The sequence below is a fragment of the Pongo abelii genome, chromosome 20 (assembly GCF_028885655.2).
Source record: "Pongo abelii isolate AG06213 chromosome 20, NHGRI_mPonAbe1-v2.0_pri, whole genome shotgun sequence".
Taxonomy (NCBI): Eukaryota; Metazoa; Chordata; class Mammalia; order Primates; family Hominidae; genus Pongo; species Pongo abelii.
The window spans coordinates 21892199-21905513 of NC_072005.2; the positions used below are offsets into that span (position 1 = coordinate 21892199).

Here is a 13315-nt window from a genome sequence, read left to right on the forward strand (position 1 = left end):
CTCACTGCAAGCTCTGCCTCCCGCATTCACACCATTCTCCTGCCTCAGCCTCCTGAGAAGCTGGGACTACAGGTGCCCGCCACCACACTCGGCTAGTATCTTGTATTTTTAGTAGAGACCGGGTTTCACCTTGTTAGCCAGGATGGTCTCGATCTCCTGACCGCATGCCAGCCTCAGCCTCCAAAAGTGCTGGCATTACAGGCATGAGCCACTGCACCTGGCCTTATTGATTTATTTATTTTTTTTGAGATGGAATCTCACTCTGTCGCCCATGCTAGAGTGCAATGGCGCGATCTTGGCTCACTGCAACTTTCATTTCGCAGATTCAAGTGATTCTCCTGCCTCAGCTTCCTGAGTAGGTGGGATTACACACACCAACCACTATGCCCAGCTAATTTTTGTATTTTTAATAGAGACAGGGTTTCACCATGTTGGCTAGGCTGGTCTCAAACTCCTGACCTCAGGGGATCTGCCTGCCTTGGCCTCCCAAAGTGCTGGCATTACAGGCATGAGCCACCACACCCAGCCAGCACTCAGATCTATAAAACATACTTAGATACCTATAAAGAGACTTAAACTCCCAAACAATGACAGTGGGAGAGTTTAACACCCCACTGTCAATACTAGACAGATCTCTGGGAAAGAAAAATAACAAGGATATTCAGGACTTGAACTCGGCTCTAGGTCAAGTGGACCTGATAGATATTTACAGAACTCAGCAGCCAAAAACAACACAATACACATTCTTCTAATTGCCACATGGCACTTACTCTAAAATTGATTATATAATTGGAAGTAAAACATTCCTTAGCAAATTCAAAAGAACTGAAATCATAACAGTTTCTCAGACCACAGTGCAATCAAATTAGAACTCAAGAGTAAGAAACTCACTTAAAACCACACAACTGCATGGAAATTTAACAACTACTCCTGAATGACTTCTGAGTAAATAATAAAATTAAGTGAGAAATCAAAAAATTCTTTGAAACCAATGAGAACAAAGAGACAATATACCAGAATCTCTGGAATGCAGCTAAAGTAGTGTTAAGGGGGAAAATATGGCACTAAATACCCACATCAAAAAGCTAGAAAGATCTCAAATTGACTTCCTAACATCACAACTAAAAGAAAAAGGGGACCAAGAGCAAACAAACCCCAAAGCCAGCAGAAGACAAAAAATAACCAGGATCAGAGTGGAACCATAGGAGATAGAGACACAAAAAAACCCTTCAAAAAAATCAATAAATCCAGGAGCTGTTTAAAAAATAAAAAATAAAAGAGATAGACCACTAGCTAGATTAATAAAAGAGAGAAGAATGAAATAGACACAATGAAAAATGATAAAGCAGATATCAGCACTGACCCTAAATTAATACAATCATCAGGGCTGGGTGTGGTGGATCATGCCTGTAATCCCAGCACTTTGGGAGGGTGAAGTGGGTGGATCACCTGAGGTCAGGACTTCTAGAGCAGTCTGGCCAACAAAGTGAAACCCTGTCTCTACTAAAAATAAAAAAAATAAAAAAATTAGTTGGGCATGGTGGCTGGTGCTTATAATCATTCCAGCCACTCAGGGGGCCGAGGCAGGAGAATTACTTGAACCCAGGAGGCGGATGTTGCAGTGAGCCGAGATTGCACCATCACACTCCAGCCTGGGGTACAAGAGCGAGACTTCATTCCAAAAATAAAAAAAAAGAAGAAGAAAAAAAAAGAAATACAATCATCAGAAAATAATATAAACACCACTAGGCACATAAACTGGAAAACCTAGAAGAAATGGATAAATTACTGGACACATACACCCTCCCAAGACTGAACCAGGAAGAAGTTGAATCCCTGAATAAACCAACAACAAGTTCTGAAATTGAGACAGTAATAAATAGGCTGCCAACCAAAAAAAGCCCAGGACCAGATGAATTTACAGCTCAATTCTACCAGAGGTACAAAGAAGAGGTGGTACCATTTCTTCTGAAACCATTTTAAATGAAAGAAAAGTAGGAACTCCTCCCTAACTCATTTTATAAGATCAGCATCATTCTGATACCCAACCTGGCAGAGATATAAAAACAATAATAACAAAAACTTAAAACTAATATACCTGATAAATATCGATGCAGGCCGGGCACAGTAGCTCTCACCTGTAATCCCAGCACTTTGAGAGGCCGAGGCAGGCAGATCAGCTGAGGTTAGGAGTTCAAGACCAGCCTGGCCAACATGGTGAAACCCCATCTCTACTAAAAATACAAAAATTAGCTGGGTGTGGTGGCTCACGCCTGTGATCCCAGCTACTCAGGAAACTGAGTCAGGGGAACTGCTTGAACCCGGGAGGTGGAGGTTGCAATGAGCCGAGATTGTGCCACGCAGTCCAGCCTGGGTGACAGAGTGACACTACGTCAAAAAAAAAGAATAAAGAAAAAAAACTGATGGAGAATGAGAAAACTATTTTAAAATTAATATGGAACCCAAAAAGGCCCCATATAGCCAAGACAATCTTAGGCAAAAAGAACAAAGCTGGAGGCATCATGCTATCCAACTTCAAACTATACTACAAGGCTGTAGTAACCAAAACAGCCTGGCACTGGTATAAAAACAGACACATAGACCCATGAAACAGAATAGAGAACTCGGAAATAAGACTGTATATCTACAACCGCCTGATCTTTGAAAAACCTGACAACAACAAGCAATAAGGAAAGAACTCCCTATTTAATAAATGGTTCTGGGAGAACTGACTAGTCATATACAGAGAATGGAAACTGGATGTGGTAAGAAAAAGAGCAAGTGTGAGGTGAAAAAGCCAGGTTCAGGCCAGGCACAGACTCACGCCTGTAATCTAAGCACTTTGGGAGGTCGATGAGGTCAGGAGTTCGAGACCAGCCTGACAAACATGGTGAAATCCCATCTCTACTAAAAAACTACAAAAATTAGCTGGGCATGGTGGCGGGTGCCTGTAATCCCAGCTACTTGGGAGGCTGAGGCAAGAGAATTGCTTGAATCAGGGAGGTGGAGGTTGCAGTGAGCCGTGATGCTGCCATTGCACTCCAGCCTAGACTACAGAGTGAAACTCCATCTCAAAAAAATTAAAAAGGCCAGGTTCTTTCAATGAACCAGCTCTCATTTGAATTAATGAAGTGTAAATTTTCTGATTATCAAAAGGCTGGTGCCAAGGCATTTATGAGAAATTCATCCCCATGACTAAACACCTCCCTACCAGGTTCCACATCCAACATTGGGGATTACATCGCAGCATGAGGTTTGCAGAACATGTTCATCCAAACCATATCACAGACAAACTAGGCTTAACAGACATGTACAAAATTTTTCAGTTAAAAGCAAAATAATACACAATATTCTTATTTGCACCTGATGTATTCTGTTAGAACACATAACAAGTCTTATTAAAGAATATGTAGTGGCTGATATGTACAATTTCAAACATTTGGAAGACAAAAGTGAGAGGATCACTTGGGACCACAAGTATAAGACCAGTGTCAGTAACATAGTGAGACCCTGTCCCTAGAAATAATCAAAAAATTAGCCAGGCATGGTAGCGCATGTCCATAGTCTCAGCTACTCAGGAGGCTGAGGTGTAAAGATCACTTGAGTCAAGGAGGCTGAGGGTGCAGTGAGCCAAAATTATGACACTATACTCCAGCCTGGGTGATGGAGTATGATCATGTCTGAAAACGACAACAACAAATAAATTTAAGAAGACCAAAATCATGCACTGCATGGTATCTGACCAAAACTGAATAAAACTAGGAAATAAAAGCAAAAGTAAAACTGGGAACTCCAACAATATCTAAAAATAAAACACATGGGCTGAGTGCAATGGCTCACAACCGGTGATACTACATTTTGGGAGGCTGAGGCAAGAGACCTGCTTGAGCACAAGTGTTGGAAACTAGCCTAGGCAACATAAGCTAGTCTCAAATAAACTCTGTCTCTAATAAATAAAATAAAATTAAGTTAAAATAAAACACACTCTTCAACATATTCCTGCTCGAGGGTCAAAAATTTTAATTTTGTTAAGATGCCAATACAACCTACAGAGGTGAACAAATTCAGTACAATCTCTATAAAAATCTCAATAGCAGAGTTATTACAGAAATATTCTTTAAAATTTTTAAATTTGATTGTGAACTATAGCTAACCAAACACCCATGACAAGAACAAAGAGGCATTATACTTCCTGATTTTAAAACATTAAAAGCTACAATAACAAAAACAGTATGGTACTGATATAAAGACAGATAAACAGATGAAAGAGCATAATAGAGAGTACAGAAATGAACCCTTGTGTATATGATTAAATGATCTTCCACAAAGCTGCCATGAACACACAATAAAGATAATCTTTTCAAAAAATAATGTTAAGAACTAAATGTCAACACTGATAAAGTCGGATCATTTCCTTGAACCGTATATAAAAAATATTTTCAATAAAATACTTACATAAAAAAACTAACGAATCTCTTAGAACAAAATAGAAAAAAGTCATGACATGGGTCTTGGCACCATTTTCTTAGATACAACGTTAAATGTATGAGCAACAACAAAAAAACAGAAAAATTTAACTACACTCTACTTCAAAATTTCTCCACCTTAGAAAAAAAAAAAAAAACATTCAACTGTGTGAAAATGCCTCATAAGAAATGGGTGAAAATATTTGCAAGTCACATGTGTTAAGAGTTAATATTCGGGCCAGGTGCAGTGGTTCACAACTGTTATCCCAGCACTTTGGAGGCCAAGGTGAGTGGATCAACTGAGGTCAGGAGTTCAAGACCAGCCTGACCAAATTACAAATTAATAATTTGTAGAGAAACACGTAAAAATAAAAATGAAAAATGAAATCACCTCACATCCATTACAATGGCCACTATAAATTTTTTAAAGATGCCAAATCTGTTGATGATGCAATGAAAATGAAACTCTGTTGATTGTTGGTAGAAAACAAAGATGTAGTCATTATTTTAAAATGTCACATTTCTCAAATAATTAAAAATGGAATTATTATCAAATACAGCAACTCCATCAATGAATCTATATTCAAAATATGCAACAAAAGACCTAGAAGACATATTTGAACATCTATGATTATTGTACCAGTATTCACAAAAGTCAAAAGGCTGAGGCAACCCGGGTGTCTCTTGATTTATGAACACATCAAAAATGTAACATATACATAAAATGGAATATTATACAGACTTAAAGAAGAAAATCTTGTCAATTTTAAGACAAACTTTGAGAATATTATGTCATCTGAAATAAGCCAGAAACAAAATGATGGATACTGTATGATTCCACTTATATGAGATATCTTAAATAGTCACACTCATAAAAACAGAAAGTGGAAGGGTGTTTGTCAAGGGCTGGGGAGAGGGTAAAATGGGTTGTTGTTACTTAATGGGTATTTAGTTTTCGTTTCACAAGATGTAAAATTTCTGTAAGTCTTTTGCATAACAATGTCAATATACTTAACATGGCTAAAATGCAATTATTATTATTATTATTATTATTTCTTGAGACAGTATTTTGCTCTTGTTGCCCAGGCTGAAGTACAAGGGGCAATCTTGGCTCACTGCAACCTCTGGCTCCCAGGTTCAAGGAATTATCCTGCCTCAGCCTCCCAAGTAGCTGGGATTACTGGCACCTGTCACAAGGCCCCACTAATTTTTGTAATTTTAGTAGAGATGGGGTTTCACCATGTTGGTCAGGCTGGTCTTGAACTGACCTCAGGTGGTCTGCCCACCTCAGCCTCTCAAAGTGCTGGGATTACAGGCATGAGCCACCACGCCTGGCATGTAAAACTTTTTTTTTTGAGAGTCTCACTCTGTCACCCAAGCTGGAGTGCAGTGGCACAATTATGGCTCACTTCAGCCTCAAACTTCCAGGCTCAAGTAATTCTCTTCTCTCGAATTTCCCAAGTAGCTGAAACCACTTGTGCATATCACCATGCCTGGCAATTTTTTAAATAATTTTGTGGAAAGGGAATCTCCCTGTGTTGCCCTGGCTGGTCTCAAACTTTTGGGCTCAAGTGATCCTCCTTTCTTGACCTCCCAAAATCCTGGGATTACAGTTGCGAGGCACCACCATGTCTGGCCCTGAAATGTACACTTACCCAGGCATGGTGGTGGGCACCTATATTCCCAGCTACTCGGGAGGCCGAGGCAGGAGAATTGCTTGAACCCAGGAGGTGGGGGTTGCAGTGAGCCGAGATCGCGCTATTGCACTCCAGCCTGGGCGACAGAGCAAGATTCTGTCTCAAAAAAAAAAAAAAAAAAAGATTTAAGATGGTAAATTTTATGTTACGTGTTTTGACAACCATTAATTTTTCTTTTTCTTTTTTTTTTTTTTGAGACAGAGAATTGCTTGAACCCGGGAGGCGGAGGTTGCAGTGAGCTGAGATCGCGCTATTGCACTCCAGCCTGGGCAACAACAGTGAAACGCCATCTCAAAAAAAAAAAAAAAAACCAGAAGTTGAAGAGATGTTTCCTCCATCAAATTCACAGACACCAATGCAAAACTATATTGTGCGCATTGTCAATGCTTCTATTTTAACGTAGGACTGGAAGTAAGTGGCAGAATGATAAGTCAAAAACATTTTTAAAAAGCCACTGAAATTGAAGAAAAGTAAGTTACTTTTTGTGGATCATATGATCTTATATATAAAAAAACCATAAACACTACATTGAAATTTGTCTAAAGTAATAAATACACGCAGTAAATTAGCAAAATATAAAATTAACATACAAGTATAAACTACTGTTCCATACATTTTAACCATCTGATACAATAAAGAAAACAATCTTATTTACAATAGCATTAAAATAATAAATTTCTGAGCAGAAATTTAACCAAGAAGGTAAAAAAACTTTACAATAAAAGATATAAGATAGACCAGGCACAGTGGCTCACGACTGTAATCCCAACACTTTGGGAGGCCAAGGCAGGCAGATCAAGAGGTCAAGAGATCATGATCATCTGGTCAACATGGTGAAACCCCGTCTCTACTAAAACTAAAAAAAATTAACTTGGCATGGTGGCATGCACCTGTAGTTGCAGCTACTTGGGAAGCTGAGGCAGGAAGATTGCTTGAACCCAGGAGGTGGAGGTTGCAGTGAACCAAGATCGTGCCACTGCACTCCAACTTGATGACAGAGCGAGACTCCGTCTCAAAAAACAAAACAAAATAAAACGAAAAAGATATATCAATGAAATAAATTATTGAAGAGACAAATTAAAATATCTCATGACCATGGATTGAAAGAATAAATATTGTTAAAGTGTCATATTATCTAATCTATAGCTTCAATAAACTTCCTATTAAAATTCCAGTGGCATGTTTTTCCACAGTAATAAAAAATACAATTCTAAAATTTACAAGAAACTGCAATAAACTTCAAATAGCCAAAGCAATCTTGAGGCAAAAGAACAAAGCAGAGGGGTATTATACTTTATAATTTCTAACTGTATTTCAAGAATATAGTAATAAAAACAGGATGGAATGTGCAAAAAGATTAACAAACAAAACAACGGAACAGAAAACACTACTTTCACACATTTCGGACATGATGAAAAAAGAGAACTAAAAAATAGTTTAACACAGAGTTTCCCAAAATTATGCAGATATCTGTGTGTCCCCCCAAATAATGGAAAAGCAGGGAGATTGTGTAGTCTTTTATATGCCTTGAAAAGGACTCTGGCTCTCACTGTAAACCTGAAGGAAGATGACCAAAAGGAAAGTAGAATCTTTAAAGAATTTAAAAGCATAAGACAGAAGATGCCCCTACGTGACAGCAAAAAAAAAAAAAAAAAAAAAAAAAAAGCCCAAAAAACAAAAACATTCAGGCATCCCAGAAACTATTTCCTTTGGAACATAGCTTCCCAAACCACATTTTAATGACCAGCTTTCTTTTTGACCTTCGGACCTCTCATCTGTATCATCTGTTGTGTTCACTCTCACCTACCTGGGGGTTTGGCTACCATCTCATGTCTCTTTATATTCCAGGGCTCTTTTCCTTGCTCCAGACAGGTGATCAGGTCTGGCTTAGTGAGAGCAATACCTGCTTTATTAGAAATAAATAACATGAATCTTTCTCATATTCTCCAATTACCAACCTAGTACTATGCTTAGTAAAGAGGAGGTGATAGAATATTCTAGAAAATTAATCTTAACATAATAATTAATGAGAGAAATTTCTAAATATTTAGAAAATAGTTTAAATTTGTAGGTTCTTAATTTCACTACCTGGTACTCATGAATCAAAAAATTGGTGGTGATGAATGGATTTTAAAATATAGGCAAATATATATATACATATATATACATTTATTTATTTTTGAGACGGAGGCTCACTCTATTGCCCAGGCTGGAGTGCAGTGGCATGATCTTGGCTCACTACAACCTCCACCTCCTGGGTTCAAGCAATTCTCCTGCCTCAGCCTCCTGAGTAGCTGGGACTACAGGCGCCTGTCACCATGCCCAGCTATTTTTGTATTTTTAGTAGAAACGGGGTTTCACTTTGTTGGCAAGGCTGGTCTCAAACTCCTGACCTCGTGACCCGCCCACCTCAGCCTCCCAAAGTGCTGGTACTACAGGAGTGAGCCACCATGCCCGGCCTAAAAACATGGGCAACAATATTTTATGACACTACATTTCTGGAATTATCACTAATCTACAGTGAAGGATACAGATCAGCTCAGGAATGTGGAAAGTTCAGGTCAAGATGAAACATCTTGAATACATTCTTTTCCACACACAGCCTCAAGATTTTCTTGAAAAAAACAGATCCGAAACTCATTTATGCAAAGCAAAAATTACCAAAAATCATTCCACAAAAAAAGAGAAACCTTTACGGTATATTAGAAATTGTGTATTAAAGTTATTCTCACCCAAGAAGACCAGGTTTCTGTAGTTCTCTAACATCACTTTCCTATACAAACCCTGCTGATCAGTGTCCAGGCATTGCCACTCCTCCAGAGAGAATTCTATGGCCACATCCCTAAACGTCAATGGCCCCTGAAAAACACAAGCACACAAGACACACATATATTTACCAAGTGGCCATGGGCAGAATTTATTATTTGAATTAAAATGAAATGACAGAGCAAAGAGAATTGGTTCTGATTAATAGAAATGACTGAAATTTTCCAATAATTTTTAACACAGAAATATTCTCTAAAATATTCTCTAATTCTGAGAGAAGAGAATGGCATAAGATCCACAACACCAGTGTATATATGATACTTTTCTAGATAAAGTATAAAATTAAGAGCATAAACACAAACATATACATTTTTGAGTGCTATATTTATATCATAAAGAATGAGTTGTGTATATTTTTCAGACAAAAAAGAGATGTTGAGTTAGAAGGCACCTCCTGAATTTTAATGTGTACAATAAACTGGAAATCTTGTGCAGATTTTTTTTCAGAAGATCTGGAATGAAGTCTGAGTTTCTGAATTTCTAACGAGCTCACTAGTAATGCCAAAGTTTTTGGCCCCAAAAGAAAATTCTGTGAAACATCCAGTAAGTGGAAGAGCCTGTGTTTTACCTGATTTTTCTGGCCTGTAAACAAAGAGCCTTCATTTTCCAAAGACAGATATATGCAAAGAAAACATAAGAAAAAAGGGCAGCTGCCACATTAAATGTGATGGCTTATGCACATTAACTGCATAAAGATGCCTAATAATGACAAGAAGAACAGTTAACTCTGTAGTGAAAGAAATATCAGAGAGCTTTTTAACCAAGTAAATTATTAATATCAACCACACTAGGACAAATTTTTATGGTGTGCTGATGCATAGAAGAACATAGCATCATTGCCTAGATATTGTCCCTCAAAAAGTAAATTATATTCTGAAATCAATCATACAGAAACATCAGTTTTATGCAAAGTTCAAGATACAGGTATCTCCAATATTCTGTAATTTTCAATAATGATTTTAAGTAGTCTTTCTTCAGCACCCTATATAGCAGGTATCTCTCAATTTCTTTTCAGAACTTTCTGGGTAATAAATGCCATCCTATTTAAATAAGTATTTTCTTAATCCTGTTCTGCAGAGAGCTAATGGAGAACACAGATGGAACCTCAACATTACATATTCTCCATGTAAGCCCCAGCTTTCCCCAATAGGAATCTTGAGTATCCACATCGTTCCATGTTCAACAGCCACAATGGGAACATTTTTAATAGTGCAGATCATAAATTCATGGTAGGAATTCTGCATGGCATATAAGAAGCCATGATACTGAGAATGTAGAGAAGGCTCTAGTACATAGGAAAGAAATATTTTGCATAGACCCTTGACTATCATTAGAATTTTAAACAGTAGTTAAACTCATTAGTAAGGAAAAACACAAGTAGAGAAGTAAAGGTTTGCAAATACTAAATGCATGAGACTCTAGAAGAGAGTGGACAAAGCTCTTGATCTGAGACTTATTTAGCTGAAAAAAAACCACCATTTTTCCTCTTTCTCCTTCTTCTCTTGGAATTCTTTTCAGATGAAATTCTCTAAAGAAGTAACATCTACATCTTGAGAAAACTGCCTTAAATGTGTCAGCACAACCTTCTTACCTGCTAGCACCACATCCGCAGACAGAAGGACCAAGACCAAAAAGTCCACCCATATCTCTCCTTTATAACAGAAGAGATTCAGGAACAATGTGCTGCTCCCTGGATGTAAAAATATAAGTTTCTCCTTTCCTGTCTCAGGTGCCCTCCCCTGCCACAAACACCAGCAATTTCTGCTACAGTAATGAAAATATGGGCCACATTGCCCTGTCCCTACCAAACCCAAACAGGTCTTGTAACCACCCTTTAGTGCAAAGGTGGCACTTAACTCTAATGAATGTATCTTGAAGCCCTCATACTTCTTTCTGGCCTCACCTTAGAGTCACATGAGGCCCTTCATTAAAACCACATGGATGCTTCCACCCACAACAATAAACAGAAGCTGTGGGGAGGGCACAAGACATTTCTGCAAATTGGTCATGTGACCCTAATGAGAAGCCTGGGCTGATAACCACTTAGCTAAGCATTGCCTCTCAAGCTTTAATGAACTTAAAAATCACTTGGTAATGTTGGTCCCACTTTATGTAATGTGATTCTGCATGTTTGGAAAGGGTTCATAAATGGGTGTTTCAAACAAGTCCCCTGACAATGCTGATGTTGCTCCCCTGGGCTCATCATTAGCATTAGTTAGAGAAAGCAGGCACCGCCCAGAGTCCCTGACATTCAGTACTCATCACAACACAAATACTTCTGGTACAAATGAAGACAACAACACTCCATCCTCAAGTTTTATATTATTTGCTGGCTCTTTAAACTTTACAGAGGAAACAAAAGGCAGCAATGTTGGAATAAGTCTGCATTTGGAAAACAACATGTACACATGTACTAATGCAATAATTATTAAGCAGGTACTATGTGCTCAAGAGTACAATACAGAGCACTGTGCTGGGCATAACACATTATGTGATTTAATCCCCATAACACATTGGAAGTTGATACTAAGTGTTCAGTAATTCTCAGGATTTAGATAAAGGGCCCAGCATTATTACTTCTTCCTCTGTTTCTCTGTTATTGATTTTTTTTAAAAAAATGTACAGAATAAGGCTAAATATAGACAGAGGAGGGGGCATAGAAAGAGTTTAAGAAATTTTTTTCTATTTATATTTACTTGTCTGTGACTTGTGGAGCAACTACTGGATCTGCAGGAAGAGAAAACGAGTTGCCAAATGGAATGTTTCTGTAAGCACTGGTTTTAATACAAAATTTAAAAAAATAAGATGTTAAAATGTATAGTTTGTTTTTCTTATTTATCTGCTTTTGGGTTGCAGGAAATTGTAAGCACCAGCTCTAGAAAGGCAGAAGGATTTATCGGCCAAAACTCTGAGCTTTATAAATCAGTTCAGTAAGGCAAGACTCCAAAGTGGGCCAGACCTAAAGAAGGCCTTCCAAAAGGGTGAATCTGAACAGAACTGGGGCAGGGAAAGGACCCTATGGAGAATTCTGTTCTCTCTGCCACTGGGGTATTTCCAGTTCTGTTTTTCCTAAGCTTACCTAAGAAAAACTTAAATCCCAGAGTTTATGTAACTTTAATCTATTTTTGCCACTGCTCTGTCAATTTTATAACTATACTAACAAGCAATTTAAATGACTCTTTTGAAGTTTTCTGGAATAATTTTATTAGAAGATAAGTATGTATTCTCAACAAAGTAAAAGATACACAAATAATAACAACAACTCTTCAGTCCATAAATATCCCTTCAGGTGATAACCTCAGAAGACACAACAATATAAAAAGAAGTGGCCCAAGTTTTTCTGTTTTGTTTTGTTTTGGAGATGGAGTTTCATTCTTGTCACCTAGGCTGGAGTGCAATGGCACAATCTTGGCTCAACGCAACCTCTACCTCCTGGGTTCAAGTGATTCTCCTGCCTCAGCCTCCCGAGTAGCTGGTGGAATTACAGGCATGCACCACCATGCCTAGCTAATTTTTTTGTATTTTTAGCAGAGATGGGGTTTCTCCATGTTGTTCAGGCTGATCTCGAACTCCCGACCTCAGGTGATCCGCCTGCCTTGGCCTCCCAAAGTGCTGGGATTACAGGCGTGAGCCACTGTGCCCGGCTGAAGAGGCCAAAGTTTTGTTTTGCTTTGCACACATCTATTCACCGTACCAACCATATGATGTTTAATTCAACCATGTATCCAGTTGCTAGTCTAGACCAAAAGTTTCTGGATGGTAGGGACCGTGACTGCTTCATCTATTTTTTGAATGACCTTATGAAATGCAAGCAATTAGTTTATCTTTTGAGTCACCAGACCTCCTGTTTGTGTTTCACCAAAGTAACAGCAAACTAGAGAAACTCTCATCTAGGTACCAACCAAAGTTATCTCTTGTATGAGTATGAAGGGATTAAAAAAAACCCAGAATGACCCATTTCTCTTACACTGAGACAGAAGCAGAATTAACCACTCTTGTCAGCCTGACACAATTCTGCCCTGGACATCCTCAAATGTCTCAAAGACGCCTAGGTGATTGTGAGAGGGTTCTTAGTGACCCTGGGCTGATGGCCCAATGATAAGCCAGGCTGGAGAGATTCAGGCTGATTCTAAATAGAAAATGGAACTTCCTTGGTGGGGCTCCAGAATCTGGATCACCTATCCTGATTTGCTAACTTTTGGGTAAGAAGAAGGACAAGAATACTCTACTCCAGTATCATATTTTACAGGTAGTTGTGGTCATGGCTCTGGATGCTTTGTGGCCTTGATCCCTCACTCTTAAGATGCTTGTTTACACTTACAGATT

The 13315-nt window shown here is 38.4% G+C and overlaps 1 protein-coding gene across 1 annotated transcript in view; it reads right to left on the reverse strand.

The window, feature by feature from the left end:
• The window catches only part of LOC100446243 (zinc finger protein 100), a 43745-nt gene that overhangs the window by 11454 nt on the left and 18976 nt on the right, over positions 1 to 13315 (reverse strand). Inside the window, 2 exon segments of the mRNA XM_054540030.2 lie at positions 7971 to 8066; positions 8896 to 9022. Of these exon segments, the coding sequence (XP_054396005.2) occupies positions 7971 to 8066; positions 8896 to 9022 (223 nt within the window).